The sequence below is a fragment of the Melospiza georgiana genome, chromosome 13 (genome assembly GCF_028018845.1).
Source record: "Melospiza georgiana isolate bMelGeo1 chromosome 13, bMelGeo1.pri, whole genome shotgun sequence".
Lineage (NCBI taxonomy): Eukaryota > Metazoa > Chordata > Aves > Passeriformes > Passerellidae > Melospiza > Melospiza georgiana.
The window spans coordinates 12,073,420-12,098,375 of record NC_080442.1 but is presented as its reverse complement, the minus strand read 5'-3'; the positions used below and the strand labels follow the sequence as shown (position 1 = coordinate 12,098,375).

Below are 24,956 nucleotides of genomic sequence, written 5' to 3'. Positions count from 1 at the left end.
GTGATACAGTCTAAAGAAACTCACTATTCTCTCTATATAACATTTTTTCCTGGTTTGTTCGGGCCACAGCATATTCAAACAAGGCACAGCAAGATCTACTCTAGCAACTCGGTTTGCAGGAAGCTGATTCCCTGCTGAATTTATTCAGGAAGCATCTTCAGCTCTGGCTGCATCAGATAAAAAGAGCCTCATCTGATGTATTTCTGTATTGTTTTAATTGAAGTGCCCCAAGTACATTGCTTTTGATTTTCCAGTAGGCAGAGATTTTGGGTTTTAACAGCGTAACAGTAGGGAATAAATTGGAATAACCTTCTTTTCTAAGATTTGCGACATATCAGTTGTGATGTTAAAGCAAGGTACAATAAAGAGTAAAACAAGGCTTTTCCCAGCTTGAGCAGCTGCATACACGATTTTTACAAAAACTACATTGCAGTTACTCTGACAGACCTCCAACAGCAAATAAAGCACAACTGCACATACACCGGCTCAAAACACAACGAGGCAGGGGCACTTTCTCAGACATTTGAGCACACCAGTTCACTAGGCTCAGACATACTTAGATCAACACTGTTTTTAGATTTCTTTTTGGCGAGTTTTGCCCCAGTTTTTGGATACTTGTCCTTGGTATGAATGACCTGGATGTACTGGTCATTGCTGCTGTTCTGCGGATCACTGCTGGATTCAATGGAAATGGAATCAGACTCTGTTAGAGATTGCTCCAGCTTTTGCTTTGATTTTGGTTTCACACGTGGCTCAGGATAGTTCAGGTGTACTTTCTTGTACGCATATGGAGGCCTGTCCAGGTCCAGCTCAAAACCATCATCCCAGGATTTGTAATGCACTCTGGCTAGATCTTTGCTCATTAGAATGTGGCCATCAGCACGATCCCCAATGTAAAACCGTGATGCTGGCCGAAGGTCAGACAGCGAGCGAGGGCGATGGGATCTGTTCATGAATTCTTTCTCAAGTTCTTCTTCATCCTCCTCATCTTCACTGGGATGAGGGGAATACATCTGGTGTGGTGTCCGAACCACGTATCTCCTGACATGGCGGGGATACAACTCAATAATGTCTCCTGCTTCCTCCTTTCTGAAGTGCCTTTGGAGTCGGGAGGTTGAACGCAGCGATTTTTTGCGGGACTCGTTTTCATTAACCAGAAAATACCTGGTAGCATACGGTCTGCATCCCAAAAATACAGGAGCCCCTGCCCCAAGGGCATCCGAATTTACCTGCCGAATGGCTTTTCTGAACAGAGGCTCAGAATGGACATCTTCAGTGTGCTTTTTGAAAGTCACTGGTGTGTAGGGCTTTGTTTTGCACAGCTCACTTGCACTCCTATGGACAACACTTGGGTATCTTTAGGAAGGAAGGAAAAGAGAGGAAATACTGATATACACACTTATAAATTAATGGAAATTAATACAGAAGAATTCACTGCTGTGTAAGTCAAAGACTAGGTTGAAAAAGTAGAGATTATCATATCTCCACTGTTCCAAATTTTTAGAACAATTTTTAGAAACATATCCTAGAAATTAGGAGATATATTTGTTGTTCTCTAGGAAAGGATTCACATTTGTCCTCTCAAATTATATTCCCTTTCTGTTTTCTTATTGTTCTGAGAATTGTTCTTTATGTTTATTCTTGGAAAAAAACCCCAGCAGATAGTTTAAAGCATCCATCTACTGATATACCAGACTACATTTTTACAACTAAAGCTGCACAGACATTCTGCAGAAAGTTCCTTCACTTTATATTTGTTTTCTTCATGGAGATGGTATCCTGCACAAAGTATTTTAGTTATGTGCCTGAGGGCAAGTCTAGTATTTACCTTTGCCTGAGCTGTGTGTAAACTCCATCAGTTACATCATTTCAAAAGGTTTATAATCCCATCTCTGTTAAGGGAGAATTAAGGATGTGGTGTCACCAACAATATCAATAGTACCTGTGAATGTATCTGCTTTTGAAAAATCCCTCTGCTGTCTTTCAGCTCCAGACAGTCTGAATGCACAGCTGTTTTGAAAATAAACAAGTATGGCATGGAGCTGCTGGAATAAATACAATTTCAAAACCAAAGCAGTCTTACCTGTTTGTGATATGATCATTTCTTGGTTTCTGTACACTTGACACAGAGGGAGCTGGTGTTAAAGAGGTCGAAGTTGTGGGAGTTGCATTGGCAGGTCTCACAACATCAGTTGCTGGCACAGCTTGGGGCACAGACTGGGAAATGGTTTGAATTCTGGTGCCTTTGCTCACGGGAGATTCAAAGTTCAAGACACTGCCATTCTTTCGGGGTGTTGAGGACCGAGCAGAAGACTCCTGGCTGATGATATCAGTTTCTTGCTCTGGTCTTTTGTCATTAGCATCCAGATTTTGGATTCTGGCTGGAAAACAGATATTATTAGAGGAAATTTCCATGTCTCTACATTTAGAAACTGTTGTGCAAATTCAGTGGCTTGAATTCCCCCTTCAGTCAGGGATCCAAGGCCAATAGAACCTCCTGTATTCAGAAAAGAGAAACAGCTGTCGCACTGGGAGACTCAGTGATAAAGGGGTAGATCTTCATACTACACTACATAGCAGGTGTAGTACTGGGGACACAAAAAAATACCGAATATTGCACTATAGGATTGCAAAAGGGGCAACAAGCCAATTTTTCATCTGCCTACCAGTCTCTGAATTGCATGCAAAGGTTATTTGAATTATCAAAGATGCATCCCAGGTTTTTCCCTGTTGGTGATAAAAGCAGGAAAATACCCAGTCCAAAAATTCCAGGTGAATTCAGGTTTAAACTATGCACAATGCCTTTCAGTGTTGCCAGGACTGGGTCAAACTGAGCTCAGAAACCATCTAAAAGGAGGATTCTACAGGAAATACAGCTTTAAAAATGTTATTGTACTTCCCTATATGTATGAGAAATCAAAATGGGTTTACATCAAAATACTTTATTAATAGTGGCATTTCTAAAGGCCACCAACTTACCTACTGCCATCTGAACCACCTTTTTCTTATCTTCAGTTCTTTCCTAAATTACATTCAGAAGAATGAGAATTTGTAAATTATTATGGATTAGAGAATAAATCCCCAGCTCTGTAAGGATTAAAAACACAGGATTTGTTTTGTTTTGTGAAAGACTAGAAGTGACTTTAGAGATTTAATTAGGCTCATACTTTACTGAAGACCCCTCAAATTACATATAATAGTGCTTTTCACCATACTTACCGTTTGTATCTTCATTCTCAGCTGACTGTTGGTGAATTTTAATGATCTTGCAATACTTTGTAGGTAGTAGATTAGCATGCTAGAAGAGAAAGGGGTGATTATGAGTCATTTCACACATTCTTGACAGTTTCTTTTTAAGGGTTTATAGGTCAAAATGATGTGCAAGTTCAGCTGCTGCTCTGTAACATTTTCTTATATTGTAATAATGGATTACAGCCTTCTTTCAAGCAAATATAGATGAAAGAAATGACACTGAAAACACATTTAACAGCGGTTCTAATTTCACCTGTGGTTTTTGCAAGTACTTTCATTGTGTATGTAACCTGGGATGCATTTCTAAATGGTTTTGTTTTGGTTTTTTTATTTCTAGACAAATAATTTTGACAGATATTGTTTTGTTTTTTTCCAGTCCAAGGTTACAGAACAGGGACACCATAGTTACAGCTGAGTTTGCACAACCATACCAATGCAATGTTATTTTGTTGGCTGGCTGAAATAACACCTTGTTTGCCCTGGCACAGATGAGATCAGATCCTGGCAGATTATGGCCTGACAAAATGGATTGCACTGGCTTTCAGACAAAGTCTTATAGCTGGATCTCATACTAGAAACAATTACATATGTGCCTAGCTGTCAGTTTGAAGCAGTCAAAAGTAATACTTAAATTTATAAATAATACATGGCTGGGACCTTAGAGGAAAAAGTTACAAATCAGAAGTGATCTTTGGTCTTTCTGATTTGAACAGCTACCAGTGGGATAAACTCTGGCTTTGTCTGCAGTTTGCACAAGAAGAAAATGGTACAAAGATACAAGCAAAACAAAATAGAACTTTTCAGAGAAGCAAAGTGAATTTCAAACAGCTCAAAATCAATATTATTTCCCAACTGTGAACAATTATTTATAACCCAAATAAGAAAAGACTTCCACTGGAGAGTCTGCAGGAAGTTATATTAAATTAACACTTAAGAGCAGACCATCGTAATTGATTTATCTTGTCATAAATCTGGGTGACTGAGTAGCTTCTTTAAATGACAGACTGAGTCCTGCTCAGTGTCAGAAACTGAACTAATGACCATGAAGAAATGGAAAATTTATTTCTGAAGAGCTCTTAAGAGGGAAGAGGTTCTTAAACTTCCTGGAACCATCAGCACTGCAAGCCTTGACACAATGCAGTGAACATGTTCTAACAAAGTATCTCAGAAGGAGAAATTCCTTTTGAAAGTCTTTTTAACATACTTCCATCCTGTCTGGTCCATATACCACACCTTCAATGGGGTGTTGGAATTGTTGTTTTGGTTATGCTTAATGAAATTATAACAGTGCAATGTTTGTTCCTCAGTATCTACATTTGACTCTCCAGAGATAAGGCCAGTATTAATACAATCAATTTACCCTGCCTACAAAAACCAAAGTACTTACAATAACAGGAGTAGTGCAGGCAGGACAACCACAGGACTGCTGATGTAAGTAATCACTGTGTTGAACCATGTGGGAAAATCATTTTGAATTGTCTCAGAAACAATATCATATATTTTTTCTTGACCACTACGGGAGGTGTGGGAAGAGAAAAAAAGTAAAATTAAGTTGTAAGGAATCCTGAGTATATTTGTTAAGCAGTGCTGCACTGAATAAAAGCAAGCTTGGAGGGTGCTTGTATGAAGACACAAGACAGTGATGTTTGGGAGATTTCTCAGTGGCACATTACATTTTGTAAATATAAACTAACTAAATTATGTATGTAAAGCAAATCAACTCAGAACTTTGACCTGTTCACCTTCTTAAACCATAAACAATAAAATATTGGTAGCAGAAAAGCATTTTCCTCTCAACTTGTTTTGAATTTACATCTGTAATTTGTGTATTATGAAAGATAAGTTTATTGTAAGAAGGGGAAATAAAATCTTTGCAGTTTTCATTGTCCATCATACCTTACCTGAAAGGGCCACAGCTTAAGGATGGCTTATATCGGGCAATAGCAAAAATTGTTGGTAACATGCACAAGAACAGCATAAACAGCAGCATGGCCAAGTAGAAATTATTGGATCTGCAAGAAGGTGTAACATGTTTCAGATTATACTTGTCAGAGAGGAAACCAGAGACAACATAAAAGGTGCAAGTCTGAATCTACTTATCCAGTTCAAGATCAACATGTCTGAAAGATTAAAATCTTCTGCTATAATTAGAAAGTCTGAACAGAGATGGTTTCAACAGACTTCTAATGATCAAAATTCTATTTGCACTGCTTTCCAGATACCACTGCTGCAGCCAGAGAACTGGTTACTGCACCCTTTGAAAATAGCTGCCCTTACTGCCCAGTTGTGTTGGGGGAGAAAAAGAACAGCAGCAGAAGTCAATTAATCTTAAAAAATGTTAGAAATAATGGATTATTAAGAATTAACGATGCCTAAAATTATTTCCATTTGAAAGAAACAATTAAAATATTTATCATGATTAAAAAAAGAGGAAATGTGTTGTACAATGCAATGGACAAAAGCAGATATTGCATAGCTTTTAAAGAGAGAAACATCAAGAAATAAGACTTGCAACAGTTAACACATACAGGCTATTGTACTCTGTCAGATTTGTATGGAAATAAAGCGTTTATGTTTGGCCATAGTAGCTATCTAGGAACATTCCCTGACATATTTTTGAATTCTTGCACATCTTCAACTACCTTGCTTCACAAACCCTTCAGTTTCTCAGTTACTTTGTCTTTTTTCCTCAGACCTTTGCTATCAGTGTTAGTGTGAAATTTGATTTTAACTTTTAGAGATAAAATCTCCTGTAATTTTCTTCATATTGATGCAACATATTTCCATTGCCTGCATTTGATTTTTTTCCTTCTCTTTCACTCTCATTTTGACTCACCGAGATGCTCTGAAAACCTGCTGATGTGGTACATTGCATGTGACCACAGCCCAGCTCCTCAGGTACATGAGTCCAATCAACTTGAGCACATTGAAGGCTGGTAAGCAAGGTGAAAAGAAAGCTCCCATCCTGGAAAAATCAAATCATATCATATATCGTGTTGCCAGAGGCCATTTTGATAGCAGTAGAATAAACTAAAAAAAAAAAAACCCTAACCTCACACCAGGTAAACAGATTAATAGCTCACTATTAACAGATGATCTCTTAATCTAAAAGACTACCCTGTCAATATTGTAATTAAATAGGTTTCATTTAAATAATCAGATTGATTTAGCAATCAGCCAACAAAGGACAAGAAAAAAACACTTAAGGACTACATACCAGATCATTCCTTGGTTGTAGACCAAATGCAATACGTTCTCTGCAATTTTGAATTCTCCATATTCTGGCTACAAGAAACACAGTGTAAGATGAATACCTTTATCTTAAGCTCATTTTCAGGCCATTTATTAGGTTCATTTGACTGAATCAGTTTGCAGACAGTGCATGGCTTGAAACATCCAGATCAAAAACCAACTGCTGGCAGGCAGTGGGAACACAGCAAAACCTTCTCTGCACTGAGGATTAAACAAATTTATTCCTCTTTAGTTTACTTCACATCTTTAAGGACAAACAGTCCACAGCCTTTCATGCCAACAGCTTCTTGCAAACCAAGTATTGCCCACTGTAATTTTCTTAGAGGGCTGTGTGGTGTTGGTTACTGTTTTTTGGATCACTAGCTACATTAAGTAAAGATGTTAGAGCTGCAGAAAAGAGGATGTGGGTAACAACTACGTGCCCTCCGTGTCACCTCAGACTGTGGGAACTGTGCTAAGATATTATTTTGTGAAAACCAAAAGTTTTTGCATCAGAGCCATGTGAATAGGCTTGAGAACATTATTAATCTCAGTGTTTATCCTGTACCCTCCAATTTAAACTCAGTGTGAGCTGTGCCTTTCTAGATGCGTGCTACTGAGAAATTATTCATCTGTGGAAAGACTTTAAGGACTTTTAGTACTGAGGGAAGGAGCCTACCAATCTTCCACATCTTAGCTTGATGAAATAAGGATTGTACTTACAAACTTGCTTTCTAGATCCCAGCACCAGCAATCACTCAGATAGCGGACACACAGCCCACGGAAAAAATCAATTAGCAGGATGCTTGCCACTGTGAAAATCATGTCGATAATTGAAAGCTTGAGCATCTCCTGAAATGCACATTTTTCACACATACTGAGTCATTCTGAAAGCAAATGGACTGCATATGGCTCTTTTGCATTTGTAATTCTATTTTTGGCTCAAGCTCAATATTCTGATAAAATATGAATTGAATATATGAATAATTTCCTTTTAAATTTTTCCTATTTGACTTTTCCCTTACTTGTCATTGTTCTCTTAAAGAGAATAAATATAATCAAGCTTCCAGGGTGCTTTTTTTTGTTTGCAGCTGTAAAATACTGGTCGTGATGGTCAAACTTTAATGACTTTCTTTTTGATGTTCTAAAAATATATCTAGCTAAACTGAAACGATTTGTTTTTTCTACTGCATCCATTCTTTTATTAAGCTGACTCTTGTAATACATATTTGCAAAGTGTTTCACAATGAGAAAAATCTTACTATTCAGACAAACTCACAACCCAACGGCATAGGATCATCAAACCATAAAAAATAGTTGTTTCATGCTTAAAATATAATGTGGTTATCCTATATTTAATTGAGCTTTAAATAGATACAATTAAAATAGGAAAAATTCAGTTCCATACATCTCTAGGCTATTCTGGGGAAAAAAGCAAACATTCAAACCCTCTGTTTTCTGAGAGATTGTGCACAAAGGATATACAAGAACAGAAATCAGGCTAATAAACCTCAGAGGGGTCTTTTCCTCCGCATGTTTAAACAAGACCTTTAATATTCCTCATTCTGGAACAAGATGTTCAGAAAAACAGAAGCACACTAACATGGTTCTTAATCCAGTGGCCTGGACATGACTGTGGCACTGTCAGAGACCACAGCAACATCTTTGCATTTTTGTGGTTAAAATTTCTCTCTGAATGTATTAATGCCCCTGGAAGTCACAATCAATGTACCCTTCACATGTAGGGAAGCAAGAGGTGTCATATTAAATCTGCAGATTTTCTGCACCCCAAATGTGGGAACATGGCACTGCCATCCAACTTTCCCCATTCCTACAAACTGATGGGATTTTGAAACCTTTTGTTGTTGTTCCCTCTCCCTCTGAAAAAGTGAAGAGCACTTGATTGTCTAGAGATTTATTGAAGCAGAGACTTCTGGTACTGTACAAATGACCAAGAGCACAATCTTGTGCTTGTTTCAGGTCTGCATCTCCATCTCTTGCGGCAGCAATCTGAATCGGCACACAGTGCATTTTGCTGCTTATATATCTGTATAGTCTTGTTTCTCTGTAGGGGTTAGAAGGATGCACCATGTTAAAATAGGATCCATATCACAGATCTGTACAGATCTGCCTGTGCAGAGCTGAAGACAGAGACCAAACCTGGCAAAAGAACATTTGAACAGCACTAAACATACTGCAGATAATGAGTAAATCCAAAACTTGTATCTGTGGCCATAGCACTTTTCATAGTCTTTACTCTTCCTACATCATCCCTAGCTAAATTCTGGAATTTATGCAAAGAAAAGTTCTAAGATTAAACACAGCACAACATGATTTTAACTTTTTGTCAAACGTGAATTAAGTGGAGTAAGTTGATGACAATAAAACAATTACATACTTGACCAACATATGTCTCCCAGCACTGATCCTGTGGGTTCTGGGTGTTAAGGGAAATTGTTTGGTTAACCAGTGAGTCTGTCAGGCCTTGGGTGCGATGCTCCTCTGACATGACAAAGCCATTTCTCTTAATTTGTACATTAGGAATGGTTACATTGTCGTCCTTAGAAAGAGTGTTGGTTGCCAAGGAGGTGGTAGAATTACTTGCATTGCTGTTCACATCAGAGTCCTGAAATAATAAATGTCCCAAAAGCTGCTTTTTAACTGTACATAGGTGCAGATGTCTGTACCTTTTACAGCATACACTCACACACACACAGAGACATTTTTTTCATATATTTACAAGCAGCAGCTAGGCAACTGTTAAACAGCTGTCAATGGACAGAGTCAGATGGAACACCAAATGGCAGGACTTAAAGCTAATTTAGGTAGGTGGAAATATTTCAAATGGATCAAGTTATCCTTAAAAATTAATAATTAAAATTTATAATTAAAGACTCTATAAATATTTGTAAATAAACATTACTATCTAAACTTAACTTTGCAATCCTATCAACCCATAATATTTTAATAAATTTCAAACAAATTTTTATCTAACTTTATATACTTCACAATAAACAGAATTCTGTCTATGAAGTGTATTAGCTTTACATGTCAGAAAACATCAAGTTAAGCTTACAGTGACACTCATACTGTCCACTTTATCCAGGAGGGCAATGATTAAACTGTAGAGGTTTCCCAGGTATAGGACAAGAACTCTGAAAAGAGAATAATATAGGATTACCAGCACTGGTAACCATTGACTTCTCATAAGCTCTCTGGTTTGGCTGTACTAAAACATGAACCAGAACACACCTCTCCTTTCCTCCTTTTCTCTCCACATATTTTTACACTGAATAATGCCCATACCTGGCAAGCTGGAAGCGAAGAGTGGTCCTTGGATGGTACATCTCCAGAGCTGCCACAAGTTCAAAAGCAGAGGGTGCAATCATTGTGATCAGCGACACAACTACACTGACCTGTGGAACAGAAACATGCAGTGCTTGATGATGGCCTTCTGTGGAATCTTGGGCTGACTGAAATGTTGCTGAGGCACATGCTTTGGTGATTGCTTTTCTTGGAGGAGATGCTTTAAAAAGTTATTATTGACATTAGTAATAACAGTAGTTATGATCAAAAGTTATAGATTTGAAATACCACTCAGGAATCCTTACTCCAGATATTGTAGCTTCAAAGTTCTACTTTATTAATTGAAATTAAAAGTTATTGTGCAAGAAATATGGTGCTAGCATCTTCCTCTGGCTGAGTGGCTTCCTCATGCCTATTCACTTCCTACTCTCGCTCATTCCTCTGAATGGAAATAGTCACAGAACTTTCAGTATCCCCTGATACTGAACCAGTTACTGTTATCAAAGTCAATTCCTTTCTAGTCCATGAGTCCAGTCTCTGGTCAGCTCTGTCCTAGGTGTAAAAGTAGATTTGTAAGTGACAGGAAAGCTTTGTGCTCACAAAATAGGGACCTGCTAGAACAGCCCAGCTCAGCTGCACCGACACCTGACTGCAGAGCTGAGGGAGGAAGCGCACCAAGGCAGATCCACTCTGCCCACTAATTCCTCATTTCTCCTGGCTCATTTCTTGCTATTTACACCTCTGTGCACACTACTGCTGCAGAAAGCCCCCAGACAGTAATCCTGCATCTAAAACAGAGGTGGCATAAAGACAGGGTACCTCATTTTTTTCCCAAAGAGTCAATTCCTTCTTGGTGCGCTCCAGCCTTTGGGATCGATCCACGACAAAGTAGATGATGTAAATACTTCCAGCAAGGGACAGAAGCACAAGGATGTTTGCAATAATTCTTAAGCTGATGGTCACTGCCCTAGGAAAAAGATTTATACAGTCTTAATGACACCTTGGTAATTTCTAACAGGTTTTGGAAGTATAAGACAAGCAGATTAGCGCTGATATCTGCATTGAAACAGTGCTTTGAAAAGTATCTCTTATCTCATATACATACAGGTTTTTGCTTTTCTTCTTTTCCTGCTCTTCCAATATAGCTTCCTTGAAAGAAACACAGCATTACCATTTTAATAACGTTCAGTGAAAATAATGTACATATCTTTCACAGAAATTAAAGTAAACTAATAAAAAACCATCACATCCTGGAGGTGCAAGCAGATAAATGCCACTGTCCGTATTGTTTTATAGCACTGATATGTGATATTAAAAACTGATGGAGATTTCTGAGAAACAAATACATAGTAATCAGATACTTGGGCATTTTCAGTCATGCATGTTCAAGGAGATACAACAAGAGGGTTACGCTTCCAGATTTTTTGGCAGGATGAGCCTTTAAAATCCGGGTGTCCCTAATATAATACAGTACTGTCAAAGGTTATCCTCAGCCATTGAAATAACTAGATATCATAGCTTATTAATTTACTCTTGGCACAATTTGAAGTAATTTTTTTCCAATGAGAATGGGACTACACCAAATTTGAGAAATAAGTTAATTTTGATAAAAACACACGTGCTCTTACATTATAGATGCAAAACATCTATATTTTTAGCAGTTTTCTAATATTGAGAGACCTGTAATAAGTCCCTTCATTTGTTATGGAGAGATGAAATAAACCATAGAATTATAGAATATCTCAGGTTGGACAGGACCCATAAAGACTATTGAATCTAAGTTCCTGATACTCAGAGGAATACTTAAAACTAAACCATTTCACTAAAAGCATCATCCAGATGCTCCTTGGACTCCAACAGGCTTGATGCCATGACCACTTCCCTGGGGAGCCTGATTAATAGCTGATAAAATAAAGAAGAAAGAACAATAAATTGTGTGCACAAAGTTATAAACCAAAGAGAGAGATATAAAACTTATTATCATGTAAAAAAGCATCTTGTAAAATATGAGCTGTTGTACATGGATTCCCTGAGGCATAAAACTCTTCCTTTGCATAAAAGCAATTATACATTCTATAAATTTGTTTATTTTCCTGCCAAATCAATTTGATTCCAACACTCAATGAAATTTCATCCCTAGCAGATTTGTTTCTGGTTATCTAACTTCTTATCACACATACAGGCACATTAAATAAAACTCTCCCAAGGAAAGACACAATGGCCTTGCTGGGATGTCAGCAAATATGATGTGCCTCTAATACCCCACAGATGTGATATAGCCCTCCCCTAGGCAAATAGGTATGCAAATAAATACAAAAAACCAATAGGAAGTGCAAGGGGATGAGTGGAAAAACTTACATGGCTTACAGTTTAACAAGTAAATAACTTGAAATAATTCAAAGGTCAGTTGCTCACCCTGATGCTGTTGACTATGGCTGCAGCTTTGCTCTCTGCAGCCTCAGGGTTTCCTATCAAATAGTCCCAAGCACAGAACAGTCTCCAGCAGAAAGTGTAATTTTCATCAGAGGCACTTGCTAAACTCATTCTTGAGTTCTTTGCCATTCTGTAAAAAAATAACAGGTATTTAACTGCTTCTGTGTGAAGATAGCAATGAAGGAAGTCACTGGTTTGGTTCATAGTTTTAAGATGTTTACATATTTAGAGCTACCAAAGGTTGCAGAAATTAGCATCACTGTTGGCAGCTTTCTGAAGAACATAAAACTGGGTGAGGTGCAGCTCATGAACTTGAATTTACATCTAAAGAGCAATGACTCACTGTGGAAAAGCATTTCAATATTTACAGTCTTTACAACTGACATATAAAGCAAATAAATCTTACTAAATGTGGGTTACACCTATTTCAGTCTTACAACCTCTAGGTAGGATCCAGCTGAAATATATAATCACTAAGATCGCTGTTACAGGAATTAAATCTAGTTTGTCATAACTAGTGATTGTGCACAAGGTTTTTTGTTTGCTGTACTATTTTAGCCCTCAAAATATATATTACTGTCAAATAGAAACCCAGGGCCATTTTACAGACCTTGGGAAAAAGAAAGAAAACCCCTCCTACTCATGTCAGGTGAGCAAGGTGGCAGAATATTGCAAAACATAGGAAATGAAATGAAGATTAATAGCTTATGAAAGAAAGGGCATCTGAAAGGACAACATTAAAGGGGAGCTGTACAAGCTAAGCAAGGATCACTGAGCTAAGTCAGAAGAAAAGCTAATCCTATCTAGAAATTACAGATGTGTAGATCAGTGTCAAATATACCAGTGACCCTTGGCAGAAACCAGCAGGTAGATTAAAAATAAATGAAAAGGGAAGGTTTGACCTCAAAACTGAGAGCTATTACAGACAGCACTGAAAACATCCCTGGACTGCACTGTGCCAGATGAATAGGTATCCAGAAGGGAAGAAGAGAAAGCAAATCAGGAGAGGATAGAGTGACCTTGCCCCTTCTCCAAGCATTGCACATCCCTGGATTTATGGCCAGCTCAGGCAGTCTTGCTCTCTCTGCTAAGTAACTCCCACTCCTTCCCTTCCACGGCAAAGAAATTAAGCTTACATTCCAATGGGATGCCACGTACCCACTAAAGCAATGCAAATGATTTTACACCTAGGATGGCAGTTCTATATTTGTATTTTAATAGAGGGGAATATTAATAATGCTGAAAGCATTGCACTTCAAATATAAATTTCTGTCATAACAATATTTATAACAGAAAATAGGGGAAAGGACTTCCACAGAGACAAAGCTTAGAGATGACCTGTGCTGCCCTTCTTTTAAAAGCTGGGAAATGGAAGAGAGAGTGAGGATTACAGCAAGATAAAGGGCAGTCTAGAGTTGAATTCAGTCTGCCTCCATGATAATAGCAGAGGTGAATGTGTTAATAGAACTACACAAAATAAAGAGGAAGTGGAGTAAATACCATTGCTGATTGCCTGGGCACACAGGTTTATGAACAGCAGTAAATAAATGGGCAGTCTTACTTTTTTAGAAGGATGATGAAGCTGTAAGCAAACACAGCCATTCCAACAAGGAAGTAGGCAAGAGGCAGCCGGTATCCAGCTTTCCCAATCTTCCTGTCCCGGCCATAATAGCCATAAAACAGAACAGAGTACTGGAGGTAGCCCTGCAAAGACCAGAGCCCATCAGTAAGAGCAGTAACCAACAATCACAACAGAACAGTGACAGCAAAATAACAAGGAGTGGTTTGAGTCTTGCCCCAAGGGACCAGATGGTGTCCAGGTCCTGAGCAGATGCAATGTGCTCCTTGGGAATGGTCTTGCTGAGCGTGCTGCCAAACGGGGCTCCGGCCAGGAGCTGCAAGAGAGAGGTGGTGTCAGACATAGGGAAAAGAGAGAGAGAAGGTCTCAGGAGATGGGGAAAACAGAGAAAAGGTCTCAGGAGCTCCACGAGCCCATCTGGGCCAGGGCTGCACAGTGGAGCCCATCGAGAGCTGCCCACATGGGTGGTGCTCTCAGGGTAGCGAGCACTGTGCCAGCACTGTGCCAGCTTTAAAAGCCATGCTTTCAATGTGAGCTTTTTTAAATTAAATGGGGCAGTGCTTGATCTCAAAATGATAGTTCAGGATTAAATTTACTTTTTCTTAAAAATTAAAAAGTGAATGTGAATACCTTTATTTTTCCAGTTTACTTTTTATTATATGAGGGGCATTTCCTTTTTTATTTTGTGCAGTGAGAATAAAATCAGGTATTCCCATGTTTTCTGATAACACTATTAAAGCACGGGGTAGGTGAGGCAAAATAATGTTTATGACTAATTGAATCAAGTTAACAAATTGCCTTACTCATATGCAAGAGCTCAACAAAGTTGTGGCTGTTCAGAACTTTTAGGAAATGCTTTCTAATGGACAATAATCCAGAGTCTGGAGAGGGATGCTTTGTTTTTCTTGGTGTCATTTAAACTTCTCATTAGTGTAAATGACACTAATAGGACTTAAGTGTATTCAACACCCACTACATCTTGTAAGAATGGGTTCTTTATTTTAGTAATCAGATAAAAACATATTCTCTAAAAACATTAGTACCATGTTGACAAAATAGAATCTCGAACACTAATAGAAAAAGTCTGTTATCCTTTGGCAGAGAAAAACCTCTTAATAGGGGAATTTATTTTAAATAATTAATTTTGCAGTGTACATTTTAAACTGATGCATGACTTAAAGTGTGGTGTTTGTTCCATTGAGAAAGGAAAGTTCAACAGTAAATGCTTCTCTGTAAATATGAACAGTGTGCTCTTACCTCTGGTAGGACTACAAATGCTCCTGTCATTATGGTAAGGACAATATTGATTCCAAACAGCCATCTCAGGAAGATGAAGTAAGAGGCAACTCCAGACCCAAAATGACCTTAAACCACAAAAAGCCATTATGTGACCTGCACAGTCTATAAAAGCTTCTATCATTTATCCATGAAGTGGTTGGATAACGGGCAAAAAGAAAAACCTTTCTTATGGAGGGCATTCAGCAAACTAGAGAATTTTTTCATTTTCAGAATCCCAAAAGGACAAAATTGACTTTTTCAAAAGTTACCCCCCAACTAAGACCATCAATGAGGACTGTGCAGTTTCTGAGGCATGAGGAAAAGATTAAAAAACAAAATTTAAAATAAAGATTTCACTGCTGAAAATATGCATTCAACTCCCTCCCAAATATTTAATTCAGTGCATTAAAAAAATAAATCAAAAGACTCAGCATTTTAACAAGTGTTTTACTAGTACCATGAAATCTTTATACTTACTCTCGATTTTCTTTATTCTCATTTCCCAAGGAATAAAGATTACCACAAAATTGTATGCAAGTCTAATGAACTTCTTCCAAAGCTGAGAAAAAAGCAGAGAAATATGACACTTCTTCACATGAAAAAAATAATTAAAAATAAAGTGCTGGGTATTTTGCTCATGTCTTTTATCACAAGAATTGTTACAAAAATTGATGGCTAAGGTCTTATTAGGAGCATAATGCCTCAAAGGAAATTCTCTTAGAGGAAAAATATGATTTTTTTATTCAACAGCAGCATATTTTACTACTTTATTCTCAGCTCGACGTTGTGCAGCCAACGCCTGCAGAAATCCTGTGGTTCTATTTTGTAGTCTTTATTCAAACTCCATTTTTGCATGGCCAGATGCTCTTCCTGCACACACCATACACATTGAGGAGAAAAAGTAAAATCCACCTGTGCAAAAGTGAGAGCAGTTTTTGAGTTGTTGAGTTAGAGCTATAACTTCACAATGTCAACAGGAAAAAAAATGTATTCCAGGCATTATAAAGTATTTTTCTTACTTCTAGATATTAAAATCCCACCTATATTTTAAGGCATATTTTGCAAATATGAAAAATTTATGTAAATACATATATGCCTAGTAGCTTATGTTCTTAGCGCGTGTTCAACCACCGAGTTCTTAATTTTGATGATGTAGTGCTTGTTTTGCTGTGCTACAGTTTTTGTCTCCTTGGTCACCATGTTATTCTGGAAGAAAATATGTGGGGAAAAAATCTCTTCCAGTTAAAAAACAAACAAACAAACAAACAAACAAACAAACAAACAAAAAAACCAAAATAAACCAAAAAAACCCTCACCAAAAAAAGGCAGCTCATTCTGTTGCTGTTGCTGAATTTAGCCCTAATGTAAATTCTATACCCCTAATTTGTGCTAGGATAAAAGAATACAGATCCCCTACACATAATGAGTGGTACTAATTAACTGCTGAATTACATCCCTGTGCTGAATGTCTTCTAGCAAATACAACAGAGGCAATTAGATTAGACACAAACTTTTTTAGAGTTCACTGTGAACTCTAATTTAAAAGCTTTTGTGTTTGTATAGGAAGAATTATATGAGCAAGCACCGAGCCCGATCTCTGATTTACTGATATTCTGATTTAGCACTTTCTTTCTAGCTAAAATCCTAGTTCCACTCATATCAAAGGCAAAAAATAGTGTTTATTTTACCTGCATTTTTACTTCACTGCATTTGCCACACATGCAAAGGCAGAACAAAGAAAGCTTACTCTTTTTACATTGGAAAGTGCTCTGAGATGGGGGCCAGCATCTCAGAGCACCAGATACATGTGCAGCTCTTCACTTGTTCACATGAATAAAATGCTTGGTGTTCTATTGGCCTAACCCTGCCTTTTTGCATTAAGATAAATTAGTAATTAAAAGTCTACTTGTTATGATGACAAAAATATTCTTGACTGCTTAGATGACTAAAGAATTTTTCTCCTGGTTGCTGATTAAATATAATTTCCTGAATATTATAAATTTCCAGAAACTCAGGCCAGTGTCTATTTTCAGTAGTGTAAATAGATTTGCTAAGATTTGATTCAAATTCTCCAAGTATAATGCAAGCAAAACCTCTTCTTTAATAATGTATTTAACATAAGCTATTGTAGGATTGTCTTCCAAACTAAAAGCCAGACACATTTTTCATGCTAAGCTATTGAACTGTGGCCCCAGTTTGTTGAAATTGCTCTTCAGAGGATACTGCATCATGTTTGTTGTTATCCCTTTCACATCACCCCCTCTAACAGGCATCAATATTTGTAGGCTATCTGAAAAGAAAGCTTATACTGCATTAACAGAAGGATATTCATCCCTCAACACATGAAATTAGTCTGCAAAAATGTAATTACTAAAATTACAATGGAAAAGAGAAGAAGGAAAAAAAATAAAGAAGCTTTTAACTGCTTTTTTCTCTCTCTACAGTCCTGAGCTGAAGTATCAGGAGTGCAGAGCAAGCACACACTTCTCTGAATCAGAACTGCAAATGAAACTGGTGGGAAGCAGAAATTTCAGAGAAATGTCAGAGATTTGAGCCCAAGCAGCCTTACCTCTGCCCCAGCAGCCTGGTACCCTCTGGTTCTGGTGAGCCTCCCCTCGTACTTGAGCACGATCTCCTTGGCCTGCCTGCATGAGAGGGGAGGTCAGTCTGCATCGCTCACATCTCTCATTCTGCACCGACAGCACCTGCCAGAGGGCTCAAATGCTCTGAAATACAGCCATGGGCTGTCCCACCATCAGCCCCTAACACAGGCAATGCTTTTTTCTCTGACTATTGAGCTTTTAACTGATACTTTAAAACCACTCAGATTTTGTCTGAGAGAATTTGGCATTCAAGAGTTTGACTGCTGGGAGAGTTTTCTGTTCCTCTAATTTATTTCTCTGTCCTTTTGTTTCAAGGTCTTTCTTTGAAATGGTAGAACCCAAGTGAGTAAAATATCAAGATCCCCTTTACAGTCTGGCGATCTCCTATGGATACTGACACCCCTTCTGCAGGTATGGTATTGTGAGAGTTACACATTTATCTGATCATACACAGTCTATGACGTCAGCAGAAGGAGGATTGGGACCACCAAGATCTGATCAAAAGGACAGGAAAGCAAGAAGTCACAGACCCTAAGAGGGAAAAACCTCTCTTTGCTTCCCAGATAACACAAGAGCTCTTGGTAGGGTAGAGATTCCTCATGGCTGCATTGCCCTCTGAGCACCATACAGGGTTTGGACAGAAAATGCCAGATGAAAAGGGAAAAAAAGCCCCAAACACCACAGAGATCATGAGGTGAAAGACCTGACATAGTTTAGACAGATGGGCCTGAAAAGTTAGTCACATGCTCTTTCACTGGAAATCTGGAATTATAATAATTGAAATCCTAAACTGTGAAACATGTTTTTACTACACTGAGCATACTTTTTAAACTTACAAGTGTCCAGTATTTACTGCATTTACAATGTGTTGTTGTGCTATGACCAGCTTCTGTTCTCATACCATGTAATTACCTTAAAAATGCAGGCTGGTTCTCCTTTTTGGGACACAGTGAAACAATTTACCTTAAAAACATATTATGGAGCATTACCAACAGCCTTCCTTGAGACCAATTAATAGCTGACAGTCTCTTTTAGTAGTTAATAGGCAAAGCATGATTTCTTGCTCTTTTTTGTTCTGTGACTTTCTAAAGGGAGCCACAGGCACGCACCAGAGACAATTTCCCTTACAGACTGTCCACCCAGAGGCTGCTGTGTCAGCCAGCCCTCATATCCTCCCAGAGCATCCTCATGGAACACTTTCCTAGCAGCTCCAAATCATCCCTGTTCTCCCTCCTGGGGCTGGAAGCACTGTGACAGCCAGTGAGCCTGAAAATCTCTGCACAGGCACCTTTACCTGAGCGCCCTCAGCTTCTGCCGCATGGGCCACGGCCGGCAGCGGATGTTGGACATGATCTCCTTCTGGTACTGGATGTTCTGAAAGATCTGCTCTGGGTCATGGCTCTCAGCCTTCTCTTCACCAGCATCGTCTTCTGAGTTGCTGGCAGGCAGCACATACCCCATGAGAGCAAAAAGGAGACAAGTTATTGCTGTGGATTCCCAGCAAAGCCCTGGCTCACACAGGATCCAACCTCTTGGAGCATTGTAGGAACAGGGAGTGAGAGAACTCACATAACCTTCTTGTTTTAAAGTTGATTAATAATTTGGATGGTTTCTCCATCTCCAGGACATACCTCTTCCCCTCCCCACCACTTGCTGTTCGGTCATAAATTATCCCCACTCCTGACCATGAATCCCAGTCTTTCTTAGTCAAGCATTTCCAGCCATTCAGATTGTACATCATGCTAGCAAGACTATCTGTATATTTTTCTGGAACAAAGTGCTGTCTAAACATTTCCAGAAAGAGCAGATAACATTTATTTATTAATCATACCCATTATTTTACTGTTAGAATGAGGGGAGCAGGTGATTCAGTCATGGTCACCATTTAATCCTCTTCCCTGCTGAGGGGCACAGGGGTGTGGGACCCCACATACCAAGGATTACTTGTCCCTGTGAAAAGATTCCTGTGCTTTGATGCAGATTTCTGTGAAAGATTATTAAATCATCTTTTCTGATGCTGTCACCACATTTGCTATGCTCCAGCTCTTGCAACTCCCTGTTGGTCTATGAAACAGCAGCAATATTCATTCTTACAGAGGCTTAGGTCTAAAAGCCTGTGGTGACTGTTTCTCCCTGAATGACACGAAGGGATCTGATGTACTGCAGCAACCACCAGCCAGGAACTTTCCCAATTGTATGGCTATGTACTTGCTGGGAAAGTTCTCTGCAATTTTGCTGAAGAGGCAGCCTTTCAGTCACTTAGAAATAAATCATAACCTAAACCATGCCATGGAATAATATTTGGGGGACATACTTCATCAGACCACTAATCTGTTAGTCTGCACTCCCGTCCCTTCAGTCACAGGGGACATTCAAGGGAAATTTATAGTTACACAGGAAAATAATGAGAGACTTCTTACCCTGCTATACCCTGAACTCTTTGGAGTTACTTTGCTTTATGTACAGTGTTTCTATTTCAGTATGAAGTACGAGTTTGACAAAATAAAGAAAAACAAAGAGGTTTGGAACACATCTTAAAATACAGAGAAGGATTTTTCTCATGCCCATTTCCACGCTACCACACTGTTACTCAAACCAGACTACCTTCCGCAGCCTGACACACACCCTGTCTGCATGGAAGTGAAAAGACAAGCTCCCACTGCTGTGCTGGACAAAGCAGCCTGTCCCTTGAGCAGAGGGGGGATCTCTTACCTGTGGGGAGGCTCCTGGTAGGTGTAGATGCCGGTTTGCCGCTTCACCGTGCGCTGCTTCTTGCAGGACTTGGCAGCTCTGGGTGCAGGGGAGCCTGGAGCTGCTGCCATGGAGCAGGTGGGACTCTGCAGGGCTGGAGGCAGCCTGCAGCTCGCTGGGCAGGCGTCTCAGCAGCAGCCAAATGTTATTAAGCAGAGAGCAGCGAGCCCTGTGGAGCAGAGGATCACTGCCCGCTGCTCCAGCCTGGAGAAGCTGCTGCTGCTGCCTGGCACTGCCTTAAAGCCACAGCACACTGCAGCCCCTCCACTGCCCCTCCACGGCCAGATCAAGGTGGGAAGCAGAGCTCAAAGGAGGCCCAGCTTAATTCACAGCCAAGTTTGCCTTGTTGTGGATGAGGGACATCCCTCATCACACCACCACACCGCACTGTCCAGCTCTGGGTGGTGTTTCCAACAAACCCTCTGTAGGTGCTGTTGGTGTTCCTGCTTCCTGTGCTTGACACAAGGTTCTGGCTCAGCAAAAGCATGATGGTGTTTTGGCCTTTAGTAACAGAGAAACATGCAATGTCATTGTCCCACAGGGCTTCCAGTTCAGTGGTGGAGAGTCCCCAGACATCCTTTCTATGGTTAGCACCAACACAACCTCTGTCAGCATCTCTGTGATGCTGGCCTTGTTTTCCAGGATTGAATGAACTGCTCCAGGTTCTGCTGGGGCCAGGGAAGTGAGGTTTTAGAGCTTTTCTCCATCATAGAAGTTACAGATATTCTGGTGCCATTATTAAAACACAGCAAAACAGACCAAAAATACTGGATATTAATACCAGCAGCCATAATTTGATGCTCAGAAAGTGGGAGTGAAAGTAAGGGTTTGAAGAGAGTTTTTACTTGTTCCTAACTTGGTATTTTCTCTCCTTAATAGCTCTGCACACAGTGCAGCAACAATTTTGATTGCATAAATCAATGGTCTGTTGTAGTTAACTTTCCCTTGCAGCGTCCGACAAAAAGAACATTTAGTTCTTGCTTCTAAATTTCCTGTAAAGAATAGCACAGACTGCTTTTTTTCTCCATCCTGAATTAAGCTAAAGTACTGCCACTTGGTGAAAAGTTTTACTTTTTTACTGTCTATTGTTCTAGACTTATTCAGTTAAATAACCAAAGGGCTAAGTGGTCACAAGCCTTATCTTTTCTTACAGAATTGAAAGAGTAAATTAATTAGGTGTAATTCACTGAATTTCTGAGATGACCAGATAAATATGATTCTGCATTTCCAAAATGTATCTCACAATAAAGCACAGAGTTTGCTTGCGAGTGAAGCTTCCCTAGAAATCTGAGTTCCATTAGCACAAATCAGAATGGTAAAGAAATGTCCCTATTCAGAGTTCAGCTGTATTCTGCACTACAGAATGTGTCATATGCATGACTATTAAAGCCTGCTAAAACCCATTTACCGTGTGGGGCTTTTTCTGAAAAAGCCAGATTCTCTAGTCCCAGCTTCACTCTGAGCATCTCTTGCACCCACCTCCTTTAGCCCCAGTAGAGACTAAAGCCTCTGGACTCCAATTTTCAGCTTACCATGGATGCCTCACAGAAAAATTTACTTTTTCTTTTTACTGTATTTTTTTTTTGTTTGAAGTCTGTAAAATAAAGGCTGTTAGATCTCTGACATCTCAGTCCTTCTGTACCATTCCTAAATCCACAAACCTCTGAATGGCTTTCCTATTTGGATTCCAGTTCACATGATGAAGAAAATATCCCACTACCCTCTCTCTATCAGACCATTCATCAAGTGAAAGCAAACAGCCAAAAGGAATAGATATCAGCCCAGAAGCACATCTCCATTAAAAGTCTTATCATCTCTTCCTAGCTGGAAAAACAAAAGAGCTATTCTGGTTGCCAGGAACACCCTTTAGAGATTTGATGCTCAGAGAACTGCAAACACACCCACATCACCACATTTTTTGACATGCCACAAGATATATTTTCAGTTATATAATTTAAGTGCAGGAATATGTTAGTTCAAATGTCCTTCCTCGGCTGTAGCCATTTTCCTTTGCATCTCAGCCAGTGGCACAGTACTGGGGGCAGGTTCTGCTGCCTCAGCTCGTGAGGATAAGTGCCCCTCTACCACAGTCCATCATCTCCTTGCTTGTTCCAGCTATGTGTATAAATGTATCTCATGTTGTAGATAAACACTCACCCAAAAGACAGGTTTTGACACAGTAATGGCCTGAATTCCCCTGAAATCATAAGCTAGGTCTCCAAAATCTGCTGGAGAGAAACACAGATATCTCTCCTTCTGTACTACCATTCCTGCCTCATTGTTTTCCCTGAGATTTTAGATGTTCTACTTTTCATCTAAAGGAACCACAGTGGAGAGATTAACATAATCTATAGTTCCTAGAGATGAATATTTAAAAAAAAAAGCAATATCCTTCCATGTCATGGTGTTACAGCACTACCAAACCCATTAAAACACTAACATTACTGATTTACATGGATTTAATTGGCTAGTGCATGTTAATATGTCAACAAGGCAGACAAATTTTCTTCCCCTTTGTTAGAAGAAAGCTGAGAGTCTAAAAAAAAAAAAACAAATGGACAATTTAAGGCTGACATTTATACAGCTCTAATAGTGCCAGTGCTGGAGGCACATACATCATGAGAAGTTACTAGCAAACACTAAAAGCACAATGAGCAGCAAGAGACGTATGAATTCCGAGCCCATCTGACAGAAGCATGCAGGGAAAATGGAAAGCAGGCTTCGAGGGTCAGCCCTGAAGCTGGCAATATCCTCTGTTGTCCATGGTCCCTGCAACAGCCTCTGAAGAATTCAAGTGTTAACTCAGATCACAAAGAGGGTTTTGGTTTTGCTTTTTGACTCAGCCAGCAGTTCAGCAACCAGAGCACCCAGCTGCCCATTCCAATCTGCTCTATTGAATCCAGAAACCTGCTTGGGTTTGTTTTAGTCTGAGTGAATACTACAGGGGTTATAGATTTAATTTCAATTGCTATTAACAGGATGTAAAACAGGACATTAGACTTTTACTGCAAAATTTTCAGCTCTCTGTGTGTAATAGGAAGACTCACATTTGATCCACAGGATCATTTTGCATTTTCAAACACTTACCCAGGAAGGAGCTGGGCTGGTGAACTCTGCTTACTGACAATTCAAGGAAATAGTAGGCTTTATTCTTTCCCATATGCTCTATTCCCATAGAGATAGAGTTTAAATTTTACCCATCATTCCAGCACTGCAGTTCAACTCAGGACCTTATCAAAATCTCCCTACTTGGGAGATTCAGAACATTGCTGACCTCAATTTCAAGGTAAAAAATTAAGAAAGGGACAAGTTTTCCAGTCATCTTTGTAAGAAAAAGAGAATATTTTCCCTCCACATCCTTAAGTACAGAAAACCAAGGTGGGGAAAAAGCATTTGGAAACACTGACCAAGACAGCTTTTGTATTTTTAAGTGAAGTAATTATCAGTAGTGCTGAAAACATTGACAGACCCCAGTGATAAGTAATGGTGCTGAAGAGCATCCAGGTTTGTGTGAAAAACTGAAGCTCCTCATAGCCAGAGTACCTTGGCTTGTAGACCTGAAATAACTAAGATCAAAAGTTAGACTTCACATAGACTTCAAAGGCAGACATTTAATTCTCACATTGCAATCTCAGTTCACCTGTTTAGTCCCCAAATATGCAGCTGGACATAAGAGCAGTTATAGGACTTCCAGGGTAACAGTGCCAAAGCCATCGTTTTCACTTACTGAGAATAAAATTGATCTACTGAGCTCTGGTAAATCATTCTCTCCTCCTAAGATTGTTTGGACAGCCTAATTTCATACAGTAGGTTCTGCTCTTCAATTTCAGCATGTTCATAACTCTTGCTGACATTTATCACACTTGGATCAAGGGGAATGCTCCCATTGTAGTTCAATTTTCTTTGTGAATTCACATCCCACATAAAAAAAAATCCATTTAAAAAAGCTCCTCCTGTGCAGTTAACTGATCTTACAGCATCATGAGATGACTAGTTTTATTCTTGGATGAGTTTCATGACTATTAAAATATAAAATATACATTTCTCTGACAGTACAACTCAAAAGAAAATATATTGAAATCAGGAAATTTTCAGGAGTGTTTTAGAGACCAATGCTAAGACAGAGGCTAAGGAAGAAAACCAAAGAAAGAAAAGGGGGCGGAAAACAAAGAGAAACAGCCCCATGCTGAGCCAAACACCCATGGAGGGGCAGAACAAGCATTAAAGCTTTTATAGCCAGTTCAGCTGATGCCTTGGCTTGCAGCCCTGCCTGGCTCACTGTCCCTGGGACTTGCAGCTTTCAACTTTCAGGTGGCAAAAAAGTAATTAGACACCATCAGAAAACTGACTTTTCAAGAATAATATATAATCTGCAGCTTCTTCCGCTATGAGGAAATCAGTATTTTCTTTGCCTAATGATGAAATGAGTATTTCTTTGCCAGCAGCCTGACGTGCATGCCACAGACGTGTGCATTTCACCAGAGACCTTTCTGAAAGCCCTGTAACCAAATTATTTTCCAGAC

General features: G+C 39.2%; 1 protein-coding gene across 1 annotated transcript; it reads right to left on the bottom strand.

Moving 5' to 3' along the window:
• Window positions 1-246: 246 nt before the first annotated feature.
• On the bottom strand, window positions 247-20,504 carry TMC3 (transmembrane channel like 3). Its single transcript, XM_058033504.1, has 22 exons — window positions 20,395-20,504; window positions 18,977-19,120; window positions 17,649-17,724; window positions 15,557-15,638; window positions 15,059-15,165; window positions 14,019-14,117; window positions 13,784-13,926; window positions 12,205-12,352; window positions 10,895-10,938; window positions 10,609-10,756; window positions 9,790-9,899; window positions 9,560-9,638; window positions 8,882-9,109; window positions 7,207-7,335; window positions 6,470-6,537; window positions 6,089-6,217; window positions 5,154-5,264; window positions 4,640-4,765; window positions 3,220-3,298; window positions 2,980-3,022; window positions 2,084-2,381; window positions 247-1,356 (listed from the first exon to the last, which is right to left on the bottom strand). The coding sequence occupies exons 1-22, from the start codon at window positions 20,502-20,504 to the stop codon at window positions 516-518; spliced, it is 3,342 nt and encodes a 1,113-aa protein (XP_057889487.1). The 3' UTR covers window positions 247-515.
• Window positions 20,505-24,956: the final 4,452 nt, after the last annotated feature.